The sequence below is a fragment of the Trachemys scripta genome, chromosome 12 (assembly GCF_013100865.1).
Source record: "Trachemys scripta elegans isolate TJP31775 chromosome 12, CAS_Tse_1.0, whole genome shotgun sequence".
Lineage (NCBI taxonomy): Eukaryota > Metazoa > Chordata > Testudines > Emydidae > Trachemys > Trachemys scripta.
Window position 1 is genome coordinate 29,874,156 of NC_048309.1, and position 27,169 is coordinate 29,901,324.

At 47.9% G+C, this 27,169-nt stretch overlaps 1 protein-coding gene across 3 annotated transcripts in view; it reads right to left on the bottom strand.

Moving 5' to 3' along the window:
• SAMHD1 (SAM and HD domain containing deoxynucleoside triphosphate triphosphohydrolase 1) overlaps positions 1 to 27,169 on the bottom strand; it is an 84,399-nt gene that overhangs the window by 25,600 nt on the left and 31,630 nt on the right. For all 3 annotated transcript variants that reach the window (XM_034786673.1, XM_034786675.1, XM_034786674.1), the window contains 6 exons: positions 26,956 to 27,026; positions 25,884 to 26,039; positions 23,950 to 24,050; positions 23,713 to 23,821; positions 5,335 to 5,426; positions 3,557 to 3,672 (listed from right to left, as the gene is read on the bottom strand). In XM_034786673.1, the coding sequence (XP_034642564.1) occupies positions 3,557 to 3,672; positions 5,335 to 5,426; positions 23,713 to 23,821; positions 23,950 to 24,050; positions 25,884 to 26,039; positions 26,956 to 27,026 (645 nt within the window). The remainder of the gene's footprint in view (positions 1 to 3,556; positions 3,673 to 5,334; positions 5,427 to 23,712; positions 23,822 to 23,949; positions 24,051 to 25,883; positions 26,040 to 26,955; positions 27,027 to 27,169) is intronic.

The following is a 27,169-nucleotide window of genomic DNA, read 5'->3' on the forward strand; positions in this document are numbered from 1 at the left end:
GGGTGAATCAAGGAACACTGCCAGGCTAGAGAAGACCCTTAAAGAAATGGAGGCTCCGGTGATCTTGAGTGGGATTATATCTGTCCCTAGAGGACGAGAGTGAAAGCGAGATAAGACAATGATAAATAGATGGCTCAGGCAATGGTGCTATAAGGAGGGCTTTGGAATGTTCGACCACATTCATGGAGGCATTCATGGACAGAGGACTGTTCTCATGGGATAGACTCCACATGAGAAGGGAGGGAAATAGCCTTCTGGATGGAGATTGGAACAACTGATTAAAAAAGCTTTAAAACCAGAAATTCAGGGGAGAAGATTGGGAGAGACCTATGTAATCTCCATGCCTGATTATAAGGAGGAGGAAATCCAGTAAAAAACGATACTGCAATGGAGAAAGAAACAACAGAGGGTAGGAAAGCGGACAAGATGATGAAAGAGTGTCAATATCAATTACATTAACAGGCAGATAGGTGATACTGGCAGTAGAATGACCGTATCCAATTGAGTGAGGAATCTGGGCGAAGCCAAGCAGAAACAACTAAAGTCAGCATGTCTGTATGCCAATGCAAGAAGCCTGCATAACAAAATGGAGGAACTAGAACTACTCGTGTGAGAAGTAAAACTAGATATTATAGGGATAACAGAAACATGGAGCCTGCATCCCAAGGGGGAATAAATTCATAGGGAAGGGCTGTAGACCAAACTGGATGAACAAGCATCTCAAACAGGTTATTAAAAGAAAGCAGAAAGCCTACAAGGAACGGAAGAAGATGGATCAGCAAGGAGGCCATGGAGAGGCCCTGCTCAAGCAGAGATAGGACTGTGAAGCTCTCCGAGCAAAGAAGCCTGAAAGAAAACCCTTAGAAATCAGGACAGAGACTGAGAAACTGTCCAGACAAGGAGGACTGGGAGAGACCCTGCTCAAACAGGGAATAGGCAGAGATCCCAGCAGGTGATGGGACCAAGTGGGATTGAACACAGGGAATGCAGCAGCAGCAGCAACTATTAAAGGGAAGCAGTATGTAACTGTGGTTTATACAGTCCCTAGGTTGGGACCCGGAGTAGTGGCGGGCCAGGGTCCCCCCAAGGGCTGCTGAGGAAGTGGCCTAAGCCCCAAGAAGGGGATAAGACACTGTACTAAAAATCCAAAAAAGGGGCTAGAATTTAAACAGTCCCTGAGACACGGTTGAAGACCCCAGAGAAGGCCAACCATTTGTTGGACTTTGTTACCACAGAAGGGGTTCATTCATGCGTTTTGACTCTGTGAAAATTGGCCGGAGAGCTGAGCTACCAAAGACCTGCCTGACGAGGTTAACAGCCAACAGGGGCAGCTGGGAGCAGAGAAAGGAAAGAGTGCAGGATAGCACCCAGCGGACAGGAGGAGGCACTCATAAGAAGTGAGTGCACTATGTCACAAGAGGGAAGTGTTATTACCTTTATATAAGGCACCGGTGAGATCTCATCTGGAATACTGTGTGCAACCATGTTTAAGAAAGATGAATTCAAACTGAGACAGGTGCAGAGAAGGACTACTAGGATGAGAGGAATGGAGTACCTACCTTATGAGAGCCGCTTGGCTTGTTTAGCCTAACAAAATGAAGGCTCAGAGGAGATACAATTGAACTCTATAAATTAGGGCTGTCAAACAATTAAAAATAATTATCACAATTAATTGTGAGATTACAAAAATAGTCATAATCAATCACAATTTTAATTGCACTCTTAAACAATAATAGAATACCAGTTTAAATTCAGCATGGAAGCATGTCCTCTAGAATTGTGGTCGAAGCATGAAGGGGCATGTGAACGTTTAATATACCTGGCACCATAGGCGCCAACTTCCCCTCTGCCCAGTGGGTGCTCGACCCCCTCCCCCACCCCTGGCCCCGCCTCCATTCCACCCTTCCCCAAAATCCCCGCCCCGCCACCTTCCCCCGAGTCCCCACCCCTGCCCTGCCTCTTCCAATGGAGGCCTCCCCTGAGTGTGCCGTGTCCCAGCTCCTCCCTCTCCCTCCTGGAAAGTCCTAAACGCCACCAAATAACTGTTTGGCTGCGGAGGGTGGGGGTTGAAAGTGCTGGGGGGTGGGGGGGGAAAGAAGCGAGGAGGGGGGAGCTTGGCTGCCAATGCATACGTAAATACCTTGCAACACTGGCTACAACAGTGCCATGCGAATGCCTGTTCTCACTTTCAGGTGACTTTGTAATTAAGAGGCGGACCGCATTATCTCCCGTGAATGTAAACAAACTTGTCTGTCTTAGCAATTGGCTGAACAAGAAATAGGACTGAATGGACTTGTAGGCTCTAAAGTTTTACTTTTTTTTTTTTTAAACATAGCACTTAAAAACAACACAAATTTTACATTTATAAGTTACACTTTCATGATAAAGAGACTGCACTACAGTACTTAAATGAGGTGAAGTGAAAAATATTCTTGTTTTATTTGCACTGTAAAAAGATACTTGTAATTAAAAAATATAAAGTGAGCACTATACAATTTGTATTGTGTTGTAATTGAAATCAATATATTTTGAAATGTTGAACAACCAAAAATATTTCTAATAAATTAAAATTGGTATTCTCTTCTTAGCAGTGCAATTAAAACTGCGATTAGTCGTGACTTTTTTAATCTAGTTAATTTGTTTTATGTTAATCGCTTACGTTAACTGCGATTAATTGACAGCTCTACTATAAATAGGGAGGGAGAGGAGAGGAGCTATTTAAGTTAAGGGCCAATGCTGGCACAAGAACAAATGGATATAAACTGACCAACAAATGTAGGCTTGGATTTTGACAAAGGTTTCTAACAATCAGAGGAGTGAAGTACTAGAACAGCTTTCCAAGGAGAGTATTGGGAGCAAAAACCTAATTGGCTTCAAGGCTGAGCTTGATAAGTTTAAGGAGGGGATGGGTATGAGGAGGCTGCCTTCAATGGCACACGCCCTATCTGTGACTACTATCAAATATCTCCAAAGACCAGAGATGGGACACTAGATGGAGAGGCCTCTGAGTTACTACAAAGACTTCTCCATCAGGTGCCCAGTGGGTGGGTCTTGCCCACATGCTCCAGGCCTAAATGAGCACCATATTTGGGGTCAGGAAGGAATTTTTCTTCAGGCCAGGCTGGAAGAAACCCTGCAGGTTTTTCACCTTCCTTTGCAACATGGGGCACAGGTCACTTGCTGGCCTGAATTAGAGTAAATGGTGGATTCTCTGTAACTTGAAGTCTTTAAATCAAGATCTGAGGACTTCAGTAACTCACCCAGAGGTTATAGCCTATATCACGAGTGGGTGGGTGAGGTTCTGTAGCCTGCAACGCGCAGGAGATCAGACAGATAGATCATCACGATGGTCCCTACTGGCCCTAAAGTCTATGAATCTTCTGTCAGTAAATGTACACTCCACCACCCATAATTGTGAACTGTGAAAATTTAAATAGATAAAAATCTACCTGCCCAAATTAAAAAAAAAAAAAAATCAAATTCTGCCTCGCCTACTTATAAACACAGATACCCCATGTAAGCTGGCACGAACATGTCACCATCAGGGAAAGCTTACCTGTTAGCTTAGTGTAAGCTTCCATATCCTCCATTGCTGTAGAAATCTTGTAGTGTTTTCCACCAGTGCCCTCTATTTTAATATAGGGATCTGCTTTTAGGAAGGCATCTGTAATCCTGTTTTGAGACACAGGATATGGATTTAGTGTTTTTAAAAGAGAAAATGAAAAGCCACAAAGTTTACAAATAAAGTGACCATTAGCTAATAAGCATTCCAAGCACGAAGCCAAAAGAAGTCAGTTATACTGTAACATTTCACATCTCCTGTTGCCTAAACCGGGCTCGTAACTGGGTGAGTCAATGCAAAAGCTGAAGCAACCAGACAGTAAATAAATAACTGAGCTTTCGACTAGTTAATAGAGTGCTTTCACTTAAAACCCTCATAATTCTGATGAACTAGAAATCTGCCATTATGCAGCGTTTCCGACTGCATGTTTGACATTACTGTTTGGTTGACTGTAGGAGTATGGAAGTCAGTGGCCGACGCTCAGACTGTTATAATGTAGAAGTACTGCACAGCAGAACACACTTCGTGGTGACTAAATAGCTCCATGAATTAATAACTAAGTTGGATGAATGTTTGTAAAGCATTTTTTGAGGTAAGCTGCCAGGTAAGTTCTATGTATTAGTGCATCAGTCTGTCAGAGCTATTCACCCACTGCATGTGGCAAAACGTTATTTAAAAATACAGTTTTTCTAAAATAGTCAGGCTCTTCCTAAATTTTAACAGTTTAAAGATTTCCAGTATCTAAGGACAAAAAGACAGTATGAAAAGGACATCTGCTTTATTACTAGGCTTGATCAATCTGCTGTCAACTGGTTATCAGTGTGGTGGGGGAGAGTTCTTATTTCCTTCATTTTTTTTTATTTATATGTATGAACAAAAGCACAACCACCACCATACTGCAGAACTTTAAATGCTTATTTTAAAATTAAGTCTTGAGTAACTCAATGGAAATCAGCTGGATTTTACACCACTTCATACCTTATTGATTATTTACATATTCCAAAATGGATTTAACATAACATTTTAAGACTAGTAAAGTTCAGAGGAGAGAAGCTATTTCTAGTAATTGGAAATCTATTGGGTTCAGATTGATTTTTTTTTTCTTTATATAGACAATCTAGAACCAAAAAAGGCAGAAGGCTATATAGCCAAATTTCCTTGGTGTGATGAATGACCAAGGCATGCTCACAGATTAGGGTACAGATAGGGTCCTGTAAAACTACATATTCAAAATTTCATTTGTGCCTTTTACAGAGGCACAAGGACGTGTTTGGTTTCACAGAAATCCTAACTCTACAGGTTTTCATTCATCTCAGCAACTCAACATCAATAAAGCTAAGATTTTCTCCCAGATATTTTTAGTAAAAGTCATGGACAGGTCACGGGCAATAAAAAAAAAATTCATGGAAGCCCTTGACCTGTCCCCGACTTTTACTAAAAATATCCATGACAAAAAGGGGAGCTGTGGAGTCCCCATACCGCCCACAGTGGCTGGGCAGCTGCGGGGGCCCCGGCTCAGAGTTCAGGTCCCCCTGCCACCATCGACAGCTCAGAGCTCCATGGTCCCCCTGCCACCATTGGTGGCTCAGAGCTCCTAGGGGCCCCCACCACCCATGGTACCCCCAGCACCTGCAGTGGCTCAGAACTCCGGGGGGCCCCTGGGGGTACCCAGCAGCTCCTGGCCACTGCAGGGACCCTGCAGTTCCCAGCCACCACAGACTGTTCATGGTTAAGGCTATGATTTTCAATCAAAATACACAATGGACACTTACATTGTTTCAATGATGTTGCCAACCTTGTGCTGGTAAGCTCTGCGGTGCAAACAATTCCGTGTATGGAACATGTCATACAGATTTCCAACCTCCTGCAACAAAAGATGAAGTTACCTTTCGTTTGTATATTGACTCAAGTCAACTGGATACTGCACTGAGGATTCAAAAAAAGTAACTGTCACAGTTCAGTTTCCACTGTACAACGGAATGGGTGATTTTCACTATTCTGAAGTCAGGAACAGCGTCTACACCTGGATTTGTAATAATGTGAGTACAGTCCCATTTTTACTGTGCTTTTTCCACTCTAGCTTCTGTAGTTGCGATTAAAGAGATTGTAAGGTGACTGATCAACAAAGAGGATACATTTTGAAAATAATTTTGAAGGTATCAAATACTACATTCTAAACAATGCAACAGAAAAGAAAATAACCTCTCAACTAAAGGAGATTAATTTATTATTCAAACTGACTTATAACTCTGAACACTCTTCTGCAATCCTTGGCTACCACTCTAGTATTGAGAGGCATGCTGCAATATCTGATGGTATAGACTCATAGACTTTAAGGTCAGAAGGGACCATTATGATCATCTGGTCTGACCCCCTGCATGCTACAGGCCGCAAGACCCTTCCCTGGACTCTACCGTTGAAGTCCCCAATCCTGTGTTTTAGTGACTTCAATCGGCTGAGACCCTCCTGCTAGTGATCCCTGCCCCATGCTGCGGAGGAAGGCGAAAAACCTCCAGAGGCTCAGCCAATCTACCCTGGAGGAAAATTCCTTCCCGACCCCAAATATGGCGATCAGTAATACCCCGAGCATATAGGCAAGAGTCTCTAGCCTGACCCTTGTTGGCTATTATGCTATTCATGTACCATTGCTTGGTTTTCCTTGGCTACTATGTTTTATCATTAAACCATTCCCTCCATAAACTTATCCAACTTAATCTTAAAACCAGACAGGTCCGTCGCCCCCACCGTTTCCCTCGGAAGGCCGTTCCAATATTTCACCCCTCTGACGGTCAGAAACCTTCGTCTAATTTCAAGCCTGAACTTCCCCCCGGCCAGTTTGTATCCATTCGTTCTCGTGTCCACATTAGTACTAAGCTGGAATAATTCCTCTCCCTCCCTTGTATTAGCCCCTCTGATATATTTAAAGATAGCAATCATATCCCCCCTCAGCCTTCGCTTTGTCAGACTAAACAACCCAAGCTCCTCTAATCTCTTTTCATACGACAGGTTTTCCATTCCTCTGATCATCTTAGTCGCCCTTCTCTGCACCCGTTCCAGTTTGAGTTCATCTTTTTTAAACATTGGAGACCAGAACTGCACACAGTACTCCAAATGAGGTCTCACCAGCGCCTTATACAACGGAAGCAGGACCTCCCTATCCCTACTAGATATACCTCGCCTAATACATCCCAAGACCGCATTGGCTTTTTTCACCGCCACGTCACATTGTCGACTCATAGTCATCCTGCGGTCCACAAGGACCCCTAGGTCCTTCTCCTCTTCCGTTACTTCTAACCAATGCGTCCCCATCTTGTAAATAAAATTGTTATTATTCATCCCCAAGTGCATCACCTTACACTTTTTACTATTAAATTTCATCCTATTTCTGATACTCCAATTCACAAGCTCATTCAAGTCTCCCTGCAGAATATCCCTATCCTCCTCTGAGTTTGCAACTCCTCCCACCTTCGTATCATCCGCAAACTTTATCAGCCCACTCTTGCAATCGGTCCCGAGGTCAGTTATAAATAGATTACATAAGATGGGTCCCAAAACCGAACCTTGAGGCACTCCACTAGTAACCTCCCTCCAACCCGACAATTCACCCTTTAATACGACCCGCTGCATTCTCCCCATTAACCAATTCCTTATCCACCTCTGGATTTTCATATCGATCCCCATGTTTTTCATTTTAACCAATAATTCCTCATGGGGTATTGTATCAAACGCTTTACTGAAATCCAGGTATATTAGGTCCACCGCATTTCCCTTATCTAATAAGTCCGTTACTTTCTCAAAGAAGGAGATCAGATTCGTTTGGCACGATCTGCCCTTCGTAAAACCATGCTGTAATTTATCGCATTTGCCATTAACCTCAAGGTCCTCAACTAGTTTCTCTTTCAGAATCTTCTCCAGCACCTTGCACACTACTGATGTTAAACTAACAGGCCTATAGTTACCCGGGTCACTTTTTTTCCCTTTCTTGAAAATAGGAACCACATTGGCTATTCTCCAGTCTAACGGGACCACCCCCGAGTTTACAGATTCATTAAATATAGTCGCTAATGGGCCTGCTATTTCCCGCGCCAATTCCTTCAATATTCTCGGATGAAGATCGTCCGGTCCACCCGACTTAGTCCCATTAAGGCGTTCTAGTTTTGTTTCTACCTCGGATGCGGTAATCCCCCATCCTGTATGCCCCTCTGTAACGGTGCTAGTATCCCTAATACCTTCATTGGCCTCATTAAACACCGATGCAAAATATTCATTGAGATATTGCGCCATGCCTAGATTATCTTTAATCTCCTCTCCGGCTATAGTCTTCAGCGGTCCCACTTCTTCTTTCTTTGCTTTCTTCCTATTTATATGGCTGTAAAACCTCTTACTATTGCTTTTAATTCCTCTCGCTAAGTCGAACTCTTCCCGGCCTTTGGCCTTTCTCACTCTATCTCTACATTCTCTGACTTCACTAAGGTAAGTTTCCTTACTGATCCCTCCCCTCTTCCACTCTTTGTACGCTTTCTGTTTTTTCCTAATCGCCCCTTTCAGCCGGTCGCTCATCCAGCTCGGTCTAAGTCTCTTGCTTAGTAATCTTTTTCCCTTTTTGGGGATACAGGCCTCTGACAGCTCTTGCATCTTTAACTTAAAGTAATCCCAGGCTTCTTCTGCCTTTAGGTCCCTTAATACGTTTGCCCAATCCACTTCCCTTACCAGTCCCCTTAATTTGTTAAAATTGGCCTTTTTAAAATTATAAACCCTAGTCTTTGACTTAATTCTGGTACTCCTTCCATTTAGTTTAAACCGAATTAGCTCATGATCACTGGAGCCCAAGTTGTCCCCCACTACCACTTCCTCAACAAGGTCCTCACTACTTACCAGAATCAAATCTAAAATGGCCTCCCCCCTCGTCGGCTCAGCTACCACTTGATAAAGGAATTGATCAGCAAGCACATCTAGGAACATCTGAGCCCTATTATTGCTACTAGTGTTTGTTCCCCAATCTATATCCGGGAAGTTAAAGTCCCCCATAATTACACAGTTTCTATTAGTATTTACCTCCCTTAATACATTAAACAGTTCCTTATCCATATCCTGGGTCGATCCCGGCGGTCTATAGCACACCCCAAGCACTATCCCCGGAGAGGCTCTAGTAGTCCTTTTACCCTGCTTGATTATCGCCCAGACGGACTCCGTGTTATCTATTCCATCCACTATACACACATACACGTTATAATACACTATACGTACACACAAACCTCATACATGGAGGAAACAGCCATGTGGTAACTTGCAGAGGCACATGATAAAGTTATCCACATACCTATAAGTGCATCAGCTTCCCACTACCCATCTTGCTGAGATTTATTGTTTTCTCAGAAGTCCCATTAGATTCTACTCGGTCCTGTGAGCCGACACCCAGGCCTTGCAGGTTCTATGTTGCATAAGTAAGGCCCTACCAAATTCATGGTCAATTTCATAGTCATAAGATTTTAAAAATCTGAAAATTCAGGATTTCAGCTATTTAAATCTGAAATTTCACAATGGTATAATTGTAGGGGCCCTGATCCAAAAAGGAATTGTGGGGAGGTTTCAAGGTTATTGTGGGGGGGGATTGCAGTACTGCTACCCTTACTTCTGCGCAGCTGCTGGCAGCAGCGGTGCCTTCGGAGCTGGGCAGCTGGAGAGTGGAGTGGCTGGCCGGCTGCCACCAGCAGCAGCGCAGAAGTAAGGATGGCATGGTATGGTATTGCCATCCTTACTTCTGTGCTGTTGCTGGCGGCGGCTATGCCTTCAGACCTGGGCTCCTGGGCAACAGCCACCAGTCTCCAACCACCTAGCTCTGAACGGCAAGTGCAGAAGTAAGGGTGGCAATACTGCAACCCCCCTAAAATAACCTTGTGACCCCTCTCCCCCCCCCTCCCCGCAACTCCCTTTTAGGTCAGGACCCCTAATTTGAGAAACGCTGGTCTTCCCCATGAAATCTGTATAGCATAAGGTAAAAGCACACAGAAGACCAGATTTCACAGTCCATGACGCATTTTTCATGGCCATGAATTGGTAGGGCCCTATGCATAAGTAACTGGAGAAGTGAGGGAAGTAAGTTTTGTGCTTTTAAAATGTTTTATCTATTTTTGATGTTATGGTTTTATTAGGTGTAACTTTGTTTCTGTTCTATAAAATTTTCAACAAAAAGGATCAACACCGTAGAATAAGACGGTTACTCACCTTTGTAACTGTTGTTCTTTGAGATGTGTTGCTCATATCCATTCCAATTAGGTGTGTGCGCGCCGCGTGCAAGATCGTCGGAAGATTTTTACCCTAGCAGACTCGGTGGGTCAGCTGAGTGGAGCCCTCATGGCGCCAGATATATGCCCCTGCCGACCCAGTGCCCCCTCAGTTCCTTCTTGCCGGCTACTCCGACAGTGGGGAAGGAGGGCGGGTTTGGAATGGATATGAGCAACACATCTTGAACAACAACAGTTACAAAGGTGAGTACCGTCTTTTCTTCTTTGAGTGCTTGCTCATATCGATTCCAATTAGGTGACTCCCAAGCCTTACCTAGGCCGTGGGGTCGGATTTAGAGGTCGTGGAGTGAAGGACAGCTGAACCAAATGCCGCATCCTCCCTGGACTAGTGTACTATGGCATAGTGGGAAGCGAAAGTGTGCACAGATGACCAAGTTGCTGCCCTACAGATCTCCTGTATGGGCACATGAGCCAGAAAGGCAGAGGACGAAGCTTGAGCCCGAGTGGAATGGGCAGTGAGTCATGGAGCTGGGACACCAGCCAGGTCGTAACATGCACAGATGCATGATGTAATCCAAGACGAGATTCGCTGCGAAGAGACCGGAAGGCCTTTCATCCGGTCTGCCACGGCTACTAACAGTTGGGACGTGTTTCTGAACGGCTTCGTATGTTCGATGTAAAAGGCAAGAGTCCTGTGAACGTCTACAGAATGTAGCTGCCGTTCCCTTCGCGAAGCATGCGGCTTCAGGAAGACCACCGGGAGGAAGATGTCTTGGTTGACATGGAAGGCAGACACCACCTTAGGGAGGAAGGCGGGGTGTGGTTGCAGCTGTACCTTGTCCTTACGGAACACCGTATACGGTGGGTCCGATGTGAGGGCCCTAAGTTCTGAGACTCATCTCGCCGATGTGACAGCGATGAGGAAAGCTGTTTTCCAGGACAGGTACAGAAGCGAGCAGGTGGCCATCAGCTAGAAGGGGGCACTCATGAGTCTAGACAGGACCAGATTGAGGTCCCACGTAGGGGCCGGCTGACGAATTTGTGGGTACAAGCGTCCTAAGCCCTTGAGGAACCTGCTTTCCATGGGACTGGAGAAGACTGAGCGCCTGTTCTCGCCCGGATGGAAGGCTGAAATCGCTGCTAGGTAGACTCTGATAGATGAGACATCTAGGCCTTGCTGTTTCAAGGACCAGAGATAGTCTAGGATGGTAGGTACTGTCGCCCCCATAGGGACAGTGTTGTTTAGGGCACACCAGCAGGAGAAGCGCTTCCATTTCGCCAGGTATGTGGACCTAGTCGAGGGCTTTCTGCTCCCCAAGAGCACTTGCTGCACCGAAGTGGAGCAACACAGCTCGGATTGAGTCAGCCATGCAGCATCCAAGCAGTCAGGTGGAGGGACTGCAGGTCTGGATGACATAACCTGCCGTATTCCTGAGTGATCAGGTCCGGCCACAATGGTAGAGTGATTGGTTTGGTCACCAACAGATCGAGGAGTGTGGTGTACCAGTGTTGTCTGGGCCACGCTGGAGTGACCAAGTTTAAGCGGGCCTTGTCTCTGCGTAACTTCAGAAGGACCTTGTGGACGAACGGAAACGGAGGGAAGGCATAGAGCAGGTGGTCTTTCCATGGCATCAGGAAGGTGTCTGACAGGGAGCCCGGGGAACGTCCCTGGAGGGAGCAGAACACCTGGCACTTCCGATTCTCGCGAGAGGCGAAAAAGTCTATGTGGGGAAATCCCCACCTCCGGAAAACAGAATGAATAACATCCAGACATATCGACCACTCGTGAGCCAGGAAGGACCTGCTGAGGCGATCTGCTAAGGTATTCTGGACTCCTGGGAGAAAAAAAGACGCCACCAGGTCAATTGAGTGGGCTATGCAGAATTCCCAGAGATGTATGGCTTCCTGACAGAGGAGGGACGACCGCGCTCCGCCTTGCTTGTTGATGTAAAACATGGCCGTTGTGTTGTCTGTGAAGATTCGTGGAATAACTGACACACCAGGCGTACTGCTCTCAGTTCCCTGACATTGATGTGCAGGGTTATTTCTTGTGCAGACCAAACACCTTGTGTGCGAAGGTCCACGAGGTGAGTGCCCCAGCCCAGAGATGACGCGTCCGTGGTGAGGGCTAGAGAAGGCTGCGGGGCATGGAATGGCATTCCCCCACAAACAAGGCTGGGGTTTAGCCACCAACCCAGAGAGGATAAGATCTCCATCGGCACCGTGAGTACTGTGTCCAAACTGTCCCGGCCTGGATGGTACACTGACGAGAGCCAGGTCTGAAGCCGGCGGAGGCATAGTGTGGCATGTCTGGTCACGAAGGTGCACGAGACCATGTGGCCCAGAAGACCGAGACACGTGCGTGCTGTCGAGGTCGGGAAGCTTTGGAGGCTGTGGATAATGGTCATCATGGACTGGAAGTGGGCCTGTGGTAGGCACGCCCTGGCGAGATTTGAGTCCAGGACTGCCCCAATGAAGTCTATTCTTTGGGTTGGCTCCAAAGTGGACTTTTCGGTGTTGAGCAGCAGGCCCAGTTGCCTGAAGCAGGTCATGACGAACTGAACATGAGACTGTAGCTGTGACCAACCCCGAATGAGCCAGTCGTCGAGGTACGGAAACGCTTGGATCTGATGTCTGCGGAGCCAGGCTGCTACGACAGCCATACATTTTGTGAAGACCCTTGGTGCTGTGGACAGGCTGAAGGGGAGGACCGTAAATTGGAAATGCTGCTGTCCGACCACAAAGCGAAGGAACTGCCTGTGCGCTGGGTAAATCGCTATATGGAAGTACGCGTCCTTCATGTCGAGGGCAGCGTACCAGTCTCCAGGATTCAGGGAAGGGATAATGGTTCCCAGGGTAATCATGCGGAACTTCAACTTTAGCATGAATTTGTTGAGTCCGCGTAGGTCCAGGATGGGCCGAAGTCCCCCCTTTGCCTTGGGGATTAGGAAGTAGCGGGACTAAAAACCCCTGCCCCTCAAGTCCTTCGGTACCTCTTCCACCGCTCCAACAGACAGGAAAGCTTGTAACTCCTGTAAGAGGAGATGCTCGTGAGAAGAGTCCCTGAAGAGGGACGAGGAGGGAGGGTGGGAAGTGGGGGGGCCGAAACAAACTGAAGATGGTATCCAGTTTCTACCATGCGTAGGACCCAGCGGTCTGATGTTATGCGGGACCACGCAGGGAGGAAACAGGAGAGGCGGTTGGAGAAAGGTAGGGAAGGATCCTGGGAGGAGACTGGTGCTCCGTCCTTGAGCGCAGCTTCAAAAGTTTTGTCTGGGCCCCGCTGATGGCCTAGGGGGGACCTGGTTCTGGCCTGCTTGCAAACCAGATTGTCACCTCCTATTGCCACGACCACGCCTTCTAGAGAAGTCTTGCTGCGATCGAGGGTTAGGGTAAGTGTGCTGCGGCTGGGGCCGGAAGGGCCTGCATTGCGTCACTGGGGTATGTATGCCCAATGAGCACATGGTGGCCCGGTTATCCTTCAGACTTGGCAGTCTGGGATCAGTTTTATCTGAAAAGAGACCTTGGCTCCCAAAGGGCAGGTCCTGTATAGTCTGCTGCAGTTCCAGTGGAAGGCCGGACGCCCGTAGCCATGAAATCCGGCGCATAGCTACTCCCGAGGGTAGGGTTCTAGCTGCCAAGTCAGCTGCATCTAAAGACGCCTGCAGGGATGTCCTTGCCCACCTTCTTGCCCTCTTCCAGCAAGGCCACAAACTCTTCCCTGGACTCCTGGGGAACCAACTCCTTGAACTTCCCCATCGAGTTCCAGGTGTTATAGTTATAACAGCTCAGGAGGGCCTGCTGGTTAGCTACCCTGAGCTGTAGGCCACCAGTTGAATAAATCTTGCGCCCAAACAGATCCAGGCGCCTAGTGTCCTTGGACTTAGGGGCGGGCGCTTGTTGGCCATGCCTCTCCCTCTCGTTTACAGACTGTACAATGAGGGAGCAAGGTTGGGGGGTGCACATACAAATACTCAATCTTTAGAGGGCACCATGTATTTCCTCTCCACCCCTCTGGCTGTGGGAGGGATGGACGCCGGGGACTGCCAGATAGTATTGGCATTAGCCTGAATGGTCCTAATGAAGGGTAAAGCTACCCGCGTGGGGGCATCAGCTGACAAAATGTCCACCACAGGGTCCTCAACTTCCGTCACCTCCTCCACCTGCAGGTTCATGTCCTGTGTTACCCTACGCAGCAGGTCCTGGTGCACACGAAGATCTATAGGTGGAGGGCCAGAGAAGAACGTGCCTGCCACGGCTTCGTCAGGCGAGGACGAGGAAGACAATCCCTGGACTAGCGGGTTCTGGGGAAGGTCAGGTTGAGGAGGGTCTGGTTGTCCTTGGTCCACGTCAGTAGGGACATCAGCCTATTCAGGCGGCAGGGCGGTCGCCTCTGAAGCTATCAGGGGAGGACGGCTAACAGTGGCCTCAGGTACTCTAGGCTCCGAATGAGCCGAGCGAGAAGTGCCTGAGGGGACACATTGGGCTTGGTGGTATGCTCAAGGGGTCCAGCATGATCACTGTGGAGGACCATGGTCGGGATCCTGTCCTTCATCTGGCCCCTGGCTAGTGCCATCCAAGTCCTGGCCCTGGACGTTATAGCTACTCGCCACTTGGGATGACGTCGAATTAGGACGAGAAAGCCAAGGCGGTGCCGAACATGCTTGCTACGTTGTACCGTCACGGTCTACCGGTGCATGCCTGGGAGCTGGGGACCGGTGCCGGGGCCTGGAGCGGTACTGTGATTGGGACCGGGACCGACGGTCATAACGGTGCCGGGAGGCCAATCTGGATCTGCTGCGCGATGATCGGTGCCGCGATCGGTGCCGGGAGCAGGATCGGTACCGATCGTACCGGGAGGGAGACCTTCGGGAGGTGGAGCGGCGCCACGAGTGCGACCGGCGCCGAGATGGAGATCGGTGCCTGGACTGCGAGCGGTGCCGAGACCAGGACCATCTGCGGGACCAGGACTAGGATCGAGAGCGGTGCCGAGCTGTCTTGCTCTGGGATGGAGGTCACATGAAAGTGGGCTTCCCTATGGATGGGACAGTCCGCACAGGCGGTGCAGGAGGCTGAGACGGTCCACGTTCAGTCAGCGCAATCAGGTCTCGAGCGGTGAAGAAGGTCTCCGGAGTGGATGGTAGGCCCAGCTCAACCACGGTGTGCCACCGAGGAGCTTATATGCACCGGACTCAACGGCGCTTGTGGCACTGGAATTGACCGTGCCGAAGTTGGCGCCTTCGTGTTGTGATCCAGCACGGGTTGCTGTTCCCTAAGGCCGCGGGCGGCGCTTGTAATTGGGAAGGAGCAACAGGTGGTTTGTGCTGCTTCTTGGGCCGCAGAGACAGCGAGCGGTGCTGCGTCTGTACCGGTGCCAGAGACATCCGGTGCCAAGGGACCTTGCTGGTGCTGGGTTGCTCAGGTGCCGGAGGCGAGCTTCGGAACGCCAGGTCTGCGTGCAGTACCGAGGGCACCGGGCTAAGTGCTGCTTCCATCAGGAGCTGTTTTAGACGGAAGTCCCGCTCCTTTTTTGTGCAAGGCTTGAAAGCCTTGCAAATGCGGCACTTGACAGGCTGATGAGTTTCCCCCAGGCACTTCAAAACAGGAGTCGTGGGGGTCTCCAATGGGCATCGGCTTGAGACAGGCCGAGCAAGGCTTGAAACCCGGAGACTTGGGCATGAGCCCTGGTACCGGGGCGGTGGAACGGGGATAAACCCCGTTTCCTCAACTTATATACACAAAACTTACTAAGAACTACTCTAAAACTGCTAAAACTGTTAAACTATACTAAAGAACTTTCTATAACACAACGAGTAAGCTAGGGATGTGGAGGTCAGCTATGCCGCTCTCCACAGTTCCAATGACCGTCACGGGTGGTAAGAAGGAACTGAGGGGGTGCTGGGTCGACAGGGGCATACATCCAGCGCCATGAGGGCGCCACTCCAAGGAGCACCTCAGCTGACCCATCGAGAGTTGCTACGGTAAAAATCTTCTGACGATCGTGCACGCAGCGCGCGCACACCTAATTGGAATCGATAGGAGCAAGCACTCGAAGAACTTATTCTTTTCTGCTCTGCTGCTTCCTCTAAATCAGGGGTGAGCAAACTACGGCCTGCAGGACTGTCCTGCCCACCCCCCGAGCTCCTGCCCCAGGGGGCGAGCTCCTGGCCCCTCCCCTACTGTCCCCACTCCCTCGCAACCTCAGCTCCCTCGCTCCGCCACCTGCGCAATGCTCTGGGCAGTGGGGCTGTGAGATCCTGAAGCAGTGGAGCTGCATAGTGGTGGTGGTGGTTGTGATGGCAGCGGCGTGGCCCAGCTCCAGCCAGGCAGCACCGCCAACCACCGGTGCTCCAGGCAGCGCGATAAAGGGGCAGGGAGCGAGATGGGGGGCTGGATAGAGGGCAGGGGAGTTCGGGGTGGTGGTCAGGGGGCGGGGGTGTGGATGGTGGTCGGGGGGGGGGGAGCAGGGGCCCTGGGGGGCAGTCAGGAAGGAGGGGAGGTTGGATAGGGTGGCAGGGGGCAGTCAGGGGCAGGAGTTCCAGGGGCAGTTGGATGGGGCAGGGGTCCCGGGGGGGTCCATCAGGAATGAGAGGAGGGGTTGGATGGGGCGGCGGGGGGCGGGGGGCAGTGGGGGGACGGGGGCCGGGGGGGTGGATGGGGCAGGGGTCCCAGAGGGGCCGTCAGGGAACAGGGAGGGTTGGATGGGGCAGGAGTCCTGGGGGAGGTGAGGGGGGGCTGGGCCACGACCCCCTCCCCTAACCAGCCCTCCATACAATTTAAGAAACCCGATGCAGCCCTCAGGCCAAAAAAGTTTGCCCGCCCCTGCTCTAAAAGATTTCTGAGGTTCTGGAGGCAGAAGGAATGAGTGTTTCATCTCCATATTATAGGCTACACATAAACGAGGTTTCTGTGTCAACCAGGAGATCAGAGCTCCATTACTTGCTCACCTTGCAGACTGCTCAACTAAAAGTCCACAATACTTCTGGAGCCACACTGACATGAGGAAGTTACTCACCTTATGCAGGCAGTAACGGAGGTTCTTTGAGATGTGTCCCTCTGTGGGTGCTCCACTTTAGGTGTTGAAGTGCCCCTGCACTCGTAGCTGGAGATTTAAGGTAGCAGTGCCCAGTTGGGCCACACATGCGCAGACCCCGTCTCGCACTGCCTCACGCTGTTAACTGATGCTGTGCAGCCAACCCTCCCCCACTTCCTTCTCTACTGCAGAGTCTGTATAGGATAAAACTCGGAAGTAGAGGGGAGGAGGGAAGGTAGTGGAACACCCACAGGGACACATCTCCAAGAACCTCCGTTACTGCACAAGGTGAGCAACTTCCTCTTCTTCTTCTTCTTCGAGGTGCTGTCCCCGTGTGTGCTCCACTTTAGATGACTTTAGAGCAGTGCCCTCTGAAGGAAGGAGGGGGCTTCGGAGTTGAAGTCATAGCGGATGACAGCACCGTGTGAGCAAACAGAGTGTCAGAGGATACGTGTTGTAGCAACTCATAGCGTTGTGTAAAAGTGTGCAGTGAAGTCCAGGTTGCGGTTCTGCACATTTCCCCCCAATAGGGATGTTGTTGAGAAAGACTATCAATGTTGAGAGACTCCTAGTAGAACATGCATAGATCCCTGTAGGAGGTTGTCGCTAGTACTGGAGATAGCAAAGTTTGATTCAGTCTGATATCCATTTGGACAGGCGTTGTTTAGAAATGGTGTCCCCTTTGGATCGATCTATTAGTGATGGAAAGAAATAGTTTTGGAGACTTGCAAAACAAGATTTTAAAAATTTAGGATGTGGTCTGACACATTTTATCTTTAAAAAAAAAGATGGTATAGGGTGGGTCAGCCATGACAGCCGCTAGTTCTCCCACACGTCTGGCTGATGTAATGGCCACTAGAAACGCAACCTTCATAGACAGGTGTAATAAGGAGCTTGTAGCTAAGGACTTGAAAGGGGGTCCGGTGAGGACGTAGAGGACCAGACTGAGGTCCCTTGGTGGGGCATGTTTTCTCACGTCTGGATGGGAGTTCAAGAGGCCCTTTAAGAAACATTTGGTGATGGGGTGTGTGAAAATAGAGAATCCGTCAATTTTATGATGAAAAACCGTAACGGCTGACAAATGGACGCGGACTGAGGGTATAGAAATTCCAGTTAGTTTGAATTCCAGTAGGTAGTCTAGAATAAGGGATAAAGAGGCCGACACAAGTTTACATTGGCACCATGATTCGAAACGTTTCCACTTGTGTGTGCGCGCGTAGGGTAGTTTTCCTATGGCTGTTTAACAATAGGTTCTGTAATTCTGTAGAACGTCATTTCAGATCCTAAGAGCCATGGAGTAACCATGCTTTGAGTTGAAGTTTGTGGGGATCCAGATGTAGGATGCGGCCTGTGACAGAAGTCAAGGCAGAGGCGGGAGCTTGTGCGGTGGACAGACTGCCATGTGGATACAGTATGGATACCACATTTGTTGTGTCCATGTGGGGGCTACTAGAATCACTCTGTCCCCGTCCTGTTTTATCTTGTAGAGTACTCGGGATATGAGGAGGATGGAGGCATTCCACTTGATGAAGAAGGCATCGCCGAGAGAGTGATGGCCAAGTCCTGCCCTGGAGCAGAATCGGGGGCATTTGGAGTTTTGTGAGGCTGCAAAGAGGTCTATCATTGGGAGCTCCCACAATTGGAAGATCTCTTGGATGGCCCATGTGTTCAGCTCCCATTCGTGGTCTTGACAGAACCTCCTGCTCAGAGCATCTGCCATGTTGTTTTGGCAGCCAGGTAAGTACGCTGCTATCACGTGGACGTTGTTTGAGATGCACCATTCCCAGAGGTGCATGGCTTCCATGCATAGGGAATGTGATTGTGCTCCCCCTTGTCTGTTTATGTAGAACATACTGGTGACATTGTCCATGAGGATCTGTATCATTTTGTTTCAGATCAATGGCAGGAAGTGTGAGCAGGCACTGCGAACCACGCAAAGTTCCAGCAGATTGATATGAAGTTGGGACTCCGCTGTAGACCAGCAGGCCTGTACAGAATGCGTCTGTAGATGTGCCCCCCAGCCTAGGAGAGCCATGTCCGTAGTAATGGTAATGGCAGGCGGATTCTGTATGAAGGGCATTCCAGTGCAGATGTTTGGGTTGGTCCACCATAACAGGGAATCCTTGACAGCAGTGGGCATGGTGAGGAGTTTGTGCATGCTGTGCCTGTGAGGGACGTACTGTGTCCATAGCCAGGCTTGAAGATAGTGCATGTGTAACCTTGCATGATGGACGACACAGGTCGGAGCGGCCATGTGGCCTAGAAGCTGTAAGCACATCCTGGCAGAAACCTGCAGTCTGTTCCGTGCTGCTGAGACTAAGGTAGCTAGAATCTGAAAGCATTTTATTGGAAGGTGTCTCAGGGCTGGACTCACTGGTGTGGCGCCGCCTGTCGGATGTTCTGGGAATTGGCTCTTCGACCGAGGAGCGCCCTCTGCAGGAAGGTGTCCTGCTTGCCGCTAGGCCCGAGTCCCTCTTGGACCCCGGTGCCCCTCTCATGCCGGGGTGCTGTCCCCTGGTGCTGCCCCTCTCCGGGGAACCCCCACCCTCTATCCCCACCTCACCTCAATCTATAGCCACTACCAGTCATCACTACCCCCCATTCCCTGGGGCAGACTGCAGCGTAAGTGCCACTCATCACCGGCAAAGGGGGTTTGGACCTGCTGCCTCTGCCTACCCTTGGGCTGCCCTCTGCAACCCCAGGACACTTCTTTGGCCTTTAACAAGGCCTGCAGCCTGGGGGTTTTCCAGGCTGGAACTCCCCCACGCTGCTCCACTCTAGGTATCTTTTGTCACTCCCAGGCAACCAGGCCCTTTTCCTTCAAGAAGCTAGAGAGAGACTGTCTCTGGCTTCTGGCCCCAGCCCTCTTATAAGGGCCACTTGGGCCCTCATTAAGCCAGCCGTGGCCTGATTGGGGCGTGGCCCCCAGCCGAGGCTGCTTCCCCGAATCAGCCCCGCTTTTCCTTCCCTGCCACAGCCCTCTCCCCAGGCTGTTTTAAGCCTTTTAAGGCAGGAGTGGGTGACCACCCAGCTACAGAAGGGAAGAAGTTGCTTTGAGGGAGTGAAGGTCCGCCCCAATCAATCTCGGGCGCTGCACTGATGTTAGAGTTGACTTTTGAAAGTTTATTTGAAGACCTAAGGAGGTAAAGAGATGGATCGTAAGTTGGGTGGTCTGTATGGCTATCTGCAGTGTTAGTGCTTTCAGCAGGCAGTCGTCCAAGTACGGGAATATCATTATGCCCTCTCTGCGTGAGTGGGCCGCTACTATGGTGAGTACTTTGAAAAATACCGTCGGCGCAGTGGAAAGGCCAAAGGGTAGGACTTTGTACTGAAGATAGTCCTGTGCTATTGTAAATCGCAAAAATTTCCGATGCGATGGGTGAATGGATGTGTGAAAATACATGTCCTGGAGGTCAAGGGCTGAGAAGCAATCCTTCCTCTCTAATGCTGGGATTATGGTACTTAGCGTGAACATTTTGAATCTTAGTATTTTTATAAATTTGTTTGAGTCGCCTTAAGTCTAGAATAGGTCTCCAACCTCCTGTCTTTTTCTGCATGAGGCAGTAGTAAGAATAGAATCCTTTCCTTTTGTACTCGGCTGGTACGGATTCCACAGCTCCCAGGGATATAAGATGAAGGGGGATGGGTAGGGGGTTTGGAGGTAAGGGGGATGGAGTAACCAGTTTTGATGATTTCCAATACCCGTCTGTCCTTGGTGATGGAATTCTAGATGGGGTAAAATGGGATTAGGAGATTTCCAAAGATTTTGCCATTGGGAGATGGTGCCAGCATTGAGAGCGATGGGGTTCTCGAGCCCTCGACCAAGATTTCAAATCTGCTGTCTGGAGGTTGATGGCTGGGAAGCAGTAGTCGAGGAGGCAGATTGCCTTCTCCTGGGTGTTTTCTGTCTACGGCTCTGCTGGTCGTAGAACCTGTTGTGCTGAATGTACGAAGGGGTTCGGAATCGCTGCCGAGTTTGGTAATTGGTTTGTCTCCTCTTGTTCCTAGGTGTGTGGATACCTAGGGAATCGTAAAGCGGCCCTGGAGTCTTTCAGTGTGTGTAATGACTCGTCCATCTTGTCTGTGAAGAGCTTGGCACCGTCAAACAGTAAGACCTCTACAATGGACTGTACTGGCTTTGGAAAGCCAGACAGGTGAAGCCAGGAAACTCCCCTCATAACGACCGCTATGGCTATGCATCTTGCTGTGGAATCAGCAGAGTCGAGGGCGGCTTGAAGCGCTGTTCTAGTGATGAGGTGACCCTCCATAAGGATGGCTTTGTACGGCTCTCTTTTGTCTTCAGGAATAAAGTTTGTAAATTCAGAAAGGCTGGCGTAGTTATTGCGATCGTATTTTGCCAACAGGGCCTCATAATTGGCAATTCTCAATTGTAACATTGCAGCCGAGTATGCTTTGCAACCGATCAAGTCGTTTCCAGTCTTTATCGTATGGGGTATTCCTATAGTGTTGTTGCTTGCCCCTTTCATTTACTGCATCTATAACCAACGAATTTGGTAATGGATGTGAGAAGAGAAATTCAGTGCCTTTGGCTGTTACATAATATTTCTTATCAGATCTTTTACAGGTAGGTGGAATCGCTGCTGGGGTTTGCCAGAGAAATTTGACAGGATCCATAATCACCTCATTCACAGGGAGGGCGATTCTGGATGAAGTGGACGTATGTAGTATGTCCACTAACTTGTGGCGCAATTCCTGGACCTCTTTCAGAGAAGTGTCAAGGGAAACCACCACTCTCTTGTAGAGATCCTGAAACTGCCTGAAATCCTCCGTTGTGGTAGGAGGCATAATTGTGTCACCCGGCGAGAAAAAGGAAAAATGAGTGTCAGCTATGACATCTGGGTCCGAAAATTCCTCCTGTTCTTCGATCCCCTGTTCAGGGACACTAGGAGGTGCGTGTGAAGGCAGCATAGGTGGTTGGCGTGCACCAGTTGTGAGCAGAGTGTTGGGTATTCACTGCTGCTGTTGTTGGTATGGTTCCCACGGTTGCCAGAATGGCCGTTGTGGTTGGAATGGCATAGGAGGCATCCAAGGCTGGCTGAACCAGGGTTGGTTTGTAAAGTTTGCAGGGAAGCCAGTGGCTGGTGGTGCCGGTGTGGCAGGATTAAATTACAGGAAATGAATGTTGAGGCGAGCCTATCATATCCTCTTCTCCTTCGTCCTCCCCACTATAGCAGTGTGTAGACAACTGTGGAGAGCTGGGCTGGGAAAGAGCCCTGTGTATCAAGGCGCCATCGGTACTGAGGAGGGGGGACTGAGGTACCGATGAGATAGGTAAGTCTCTGAGGTGCGGGAGTTGCTGTGATAAGGCAGGGTCGGAACAGGTGTGACGGGGAACATGGTACCGTATGCTGGATTGTACTCACAGCTGTCTGGCTGAAATTCATAATGCCGACAGTAGGTGGCAGCATGAGCGCTGAAATGCTCAGTGCCGAGGGTTTACTGGCTACTGTAGGTGCCCAGACGTGGGGTTTAACTTTCCCCTTAGCATTTGCGGCAGAGCTCGAGTGTTTAAGGAGCTCTATGCTTTTTGGCATCGTCGGTGCTGGTGCTGTCGGTACTGGGAGTGCTTTGGGCACCCAGGAATGTGTGGGTGCTGGGTTTTGGCACTAGGGAACTGGCTGAGGCTTTTGACATTAGTAAGGAATTCATCATGTGGGCAAAGGTGGAAATGACTGTATTTGGGGAGGGAAGGGCTTGAACTACTAGTTCTTTTCTCAGCCATGAACAATCAAAACTTGTATTTCTAAAAGTGAAATCTTAGATTCAAGAAGTTCCCCAACACAAGTAGATTTCGCAAGTTACACAGCTCGAGCATGGTAGAATACATATGGCCCTGAGAATAATTAGTTGAAAGGAATTGCTGAGAGTGGTTGGAATCCTTGCTGCATCCCTGAACCTAGAAAGTCAAGGAGAAATACCACCCCCTCAGACAAGGCATAATTTGGCAGGAAAGGGGATGTCTGTTTCCCAGCTACTCTTGTTCACAAAGCTGTGCTACTTGTAGCAATGCTGGGAAAGAGACAAGAAAAGTAGCAACTGGTGGATGGCTTCCAACCTACCCTCTATCTTCAAGACTGGCTGGCTATGATTTTAATCCCACCCAAAAGCCAACTCACCAACTGCTTTCCATGGTACTAGATATAAGGGTGACTGGCTGGCTGGCAGTGTGAGATGGACAGACCACTCCAAGGGCTCCAGCTTCTCAGTCAGACCTCTTTAAAGTACTGCTACGCATCCAGCCCTTTCCCCCCACGAGAAGGGTGGCAGCGGGAGCTGCTCCTACCCCTCCCACCTTGTGTTACTTTTGACAGCATCTCCTGGGGCAGTGACTACTTCCTCCCAGCTCCCATTCCTGCTAAGCACCCTACCTAAGACAGCAGTTTATCCATTTTTGGTTCATGACTCAAAGCAGCCAAAAAATTCACACTGTGGCATCACTTTGTGTGTCCCCCCAGGGGCATGGGGTGGGATGCTAATGCTAGAGGCACTTCTCCCCGTCCCTGCATTGTGCTCAGCTCCAGGTCTGTGCACTCGCTTTACTACAAAAGGCTCTGAAGGAAATGTTGGAAGCAACAAGAGAAAGGGGAGGGAATGAGCTGCTTCTTCAATTCCTTGCCCAGCTTCCTCAGGCTCCCATCAACCCAGGGATTCTTGCTGCTTTCCTTTCTCCACAAGTACACTAGCAAACCCACCCGGCTCCTGCACGCAACCCACTTCAGGGCTGCATTCCATTAGCTGAGCAGCACTGACCCCATGTTCATTTTATTACAGGTTATGCTTTTCAATCTGCTGCTACAAGGGTATAATACCTTCACAAGTTAACATCCTCTGTTCTCCCCCATGCAGTTTACCTTGTCACGGGTACAGATATGCTTCTTGTTTTTCACTTCACAGACCCGAGCGAATTTAAGGAAGCGCTTATAATCAAAATTATTCTGGATTCCTAAGTGATGGCAATCCCTAAAAGTATTCCAGAGAGAATGAATTAAAAGCATTCAATAATGAAATTTTACTTACAGTAAAAGCAGCAGCATTGGGCAATTTTTTTTTTAGGATTATAATAAAAGTAAAATCAGGAAGATTTGTACCTGGCAAAGTAATCCCATTTGTCAACATCGATGCCATTTCTTTTGTTAGCCACTATCTCATAAAGGAAGCTTTTCTCTTCTGGTCGACCACGGTATGGCCACTGGAAAATCAGAACAGCTTATTCAGAATAGGTTAACTCATGGTCAGCAGCAATTTCAGAATGCGTTTATAGACGTCAGAAATACATTTTGATTTTGCACTTGACAGTATGGATAAATACATTAAATCAGTAGTTTTGATGAAGAAAATCTGACAAAAAGAAATAACTAACTTTCAGAAACCGAGCTTGAGACATTAGTATCTAGAGCTGGTGTTTAAGCAGCAAACTCCCCTAACATGATTAAATGGGTACAAGAGTGCTTCATTTGCAAGTTATACTGGAATTAAGGAAAATCTGCAGCTTTAAGCCACTTGGTAGAAGTTTATAGTGATGACAGTTTGTGTCCCCGCTGGCTCCTCCAAGCTCTGACACAAGCTGCCAACCATAAGAAGAGAAGAGAGATTCTCTCTACTGTTCAAATGCCAGGGATGACTATTTTGGAAAATTTGCACCCTTCAGTCTAGGGCCAGATGCACTCAAGAAGTCAGCCATTAGCAAGCACTGGAAAAAAAAAAAAAAATCAGAGAATATCAGTTACTGTAAGATGCATGGTTCATGTGTATTAGTATTTCTTGTGAGTTTAACCAAATACTATCCTTCATGGCAACTTTAAAATTCCGTAAAAAGATCCTGAAAAAAGGAAATGCAACTAAAAAATGTTTTGCTTTTATGTTGTCTATTTATCAATCTGTTTTTTCTATTTAGAACATAAGCTCTGTGGGGCAGGCACCAGTGTCTGTATACTGCCTATTACCAAGGGAATCCTGATCTTGATGGTGGCCTCTAAGAATTACTGTAATACAAATAATTATCTGTAAACGCCAATGTTTGTCATGACAAAGCTGAATCTTTGAATTCTATTTTGTATCAAGCTGTCAAGATAGAGGCTTTCCATTTATCGTATATGTTTTTTGTGTAAGCCTTTGTAATTTGCTGCAGTGATTGGAATCTCCCCTACTAGAACAGTCTGATCATCAGAGAAGCATGCTGGTAGGATGTTTAGATTCTAGCTTCAGCTCTGCCAATAATTGAATGTATAACTTTGGGCAAGTCACTCAACAGCTGTACTTCTGTGTCTTCATCTGCATAACAGGATAAGACTTGGCTGTTTCACTTGGCTATGAAGATTAATAATTGTAAACTCTCCTTCCTTGCCTAATTCGATCACATCACTCCCTTCTCTGAATCCCTCCACTGGCTCCCCAATCACCATTTCATCAAGTTTCCTTTTGGTCACCACATTCAAGATTTTACACAATTCTGCCCCTTGCTCTGATCAAGCGTCCTCTGCTTCAGTACTTCCAGTCTTGTTCACCTGTTTGTCAGCCTCTTGCTGAATCACCTCCTTGTGGCTCCCTATGCATGACAGAACTCCAAGCTCATCAAGGCCCCTACCTTGTCCACATGTAAGTTCCCATTAAAGATCCAATTCAACAAAGTTGTTTACCACGAACAAGTTGACTTGTATACAAAAATTGTCTCATTTCCTTTCCCTGTAGCTGTCTGGATATCAATCTGGCCTTAGATTTTGAGCTTCTTGGAGCAGGGACTGTACTTCTTGAAGGTTTGAGTGCCTAGCATGTCAGTGAATCCACCAACCGCTAACAATCCACAAACAATGCACTCTGCACTTTGAGATGCTTGGATGGAACATGCTCAAAGTAACGTTATGACAACTTTTCACACTGATCTCCTAACTTTAGTGTCTGGAAGTGTCCCAGAAACTACACAGATAGAGCTTAAAATGAGAATAGCAGCGAAAATGATATTTTTATTTCACTTAAATTGAAGAGCATTTAAAATAACTTCCACAGAAGCAGCAAACTGACTTACCAAACCCCGACATGGGGTTTTATCTAGGGGTCCTCCTATTTGTTCTTTGATGAAGTCCATATCTTCTTTCAGGACAAAACCATAATCTTCCATGACTTTTTCTAGTCCATTGGAAGTAATCAGGTGTTCAAACATCTGAACAGAAGCTGTTTCATGCTGCAGAAAGTATGTATAAATGTTACTTTATCCACACACACAAGCTGCTATCAGACTTAGCCAAAGTCAAATGTCTGAGCTGGGAATATAGTAACTTCAAGTACCTGTTCTAGCCACTGGACCAGGCTGTCTTCAAGAAATGCAAAAAGTTAAGGTTCTCAAACTAATATCAACTTGTCCACAGTGCATGTATGTCCAATTTTGACTATTGGGCTGTTAAGCATGTATTTTAATATCCAGGAGGTTCAATGATGGGAAAGTTACTATACTAAGAAAGGTAATTTTGATATTGACCATCTTCATTTTCCGTTAGCTTAATTTTCCATTTCTCATGTATTAGCACAATGAGGGTTGCAGAGAATATAGGGAAACATTTTTGTTACATTTAAAAAAAAATTCCAAAGAGTACTAGAAAACCTTTCAATTTTAAAAAATTGAAATCTAAATTTTGAACATACTTTTACCTTTTTAGATTAGATTTCTGTCTACAGTTAATATTTTATGCCTATAAAATCTGGAATGTGGGCAAAGCTACCCCATATACATTAAGGGACTATGCCAACTTGGAACTACCCCCAATGCTCCTCTCAGTCCCTCTTGCCCCAGGCTCACGTGAAGAAAGACCTGCCAGGAGTATGTGCAAAGAAAAGGAAAATTCCTTCTGCTCCTCCCCAGCTTGGATATTATGAGACAGAATAAAAACACCAAGGGTATCACCATGATTGGGAGAGAGAAAGCTTTTTTGAAATTTAATCAAGGTAAATATGTTGTCACTCAGATTAGAACACCACTGTCTGCTCACAAAAGCAGGCACTATTGACTACTCATATATTTAAAGGTGAATTACCTTTTCCTTTCAAAAAATATTTAAGTGGCATATTTCACTTGCATATTGTTCTCGGTGTAAAATACTTGCCTTCCATTTCAGACCTGGGCGAGCAAGTGGAATAAATCTTCCATCAAACATGTGTGAAAATGGTCCATGACCTTAAAAATAAGAGTGTACAGGCTTAATCTGAAACATGTTTGTCAGCAAAAATGTAAGTAGGAACTGTGTGAATTTGTATTCTCTCATTTCATTGTACTGCTCTTCACAGAATGGGAGAATAAGATTCAAATGCAGTAAGTAC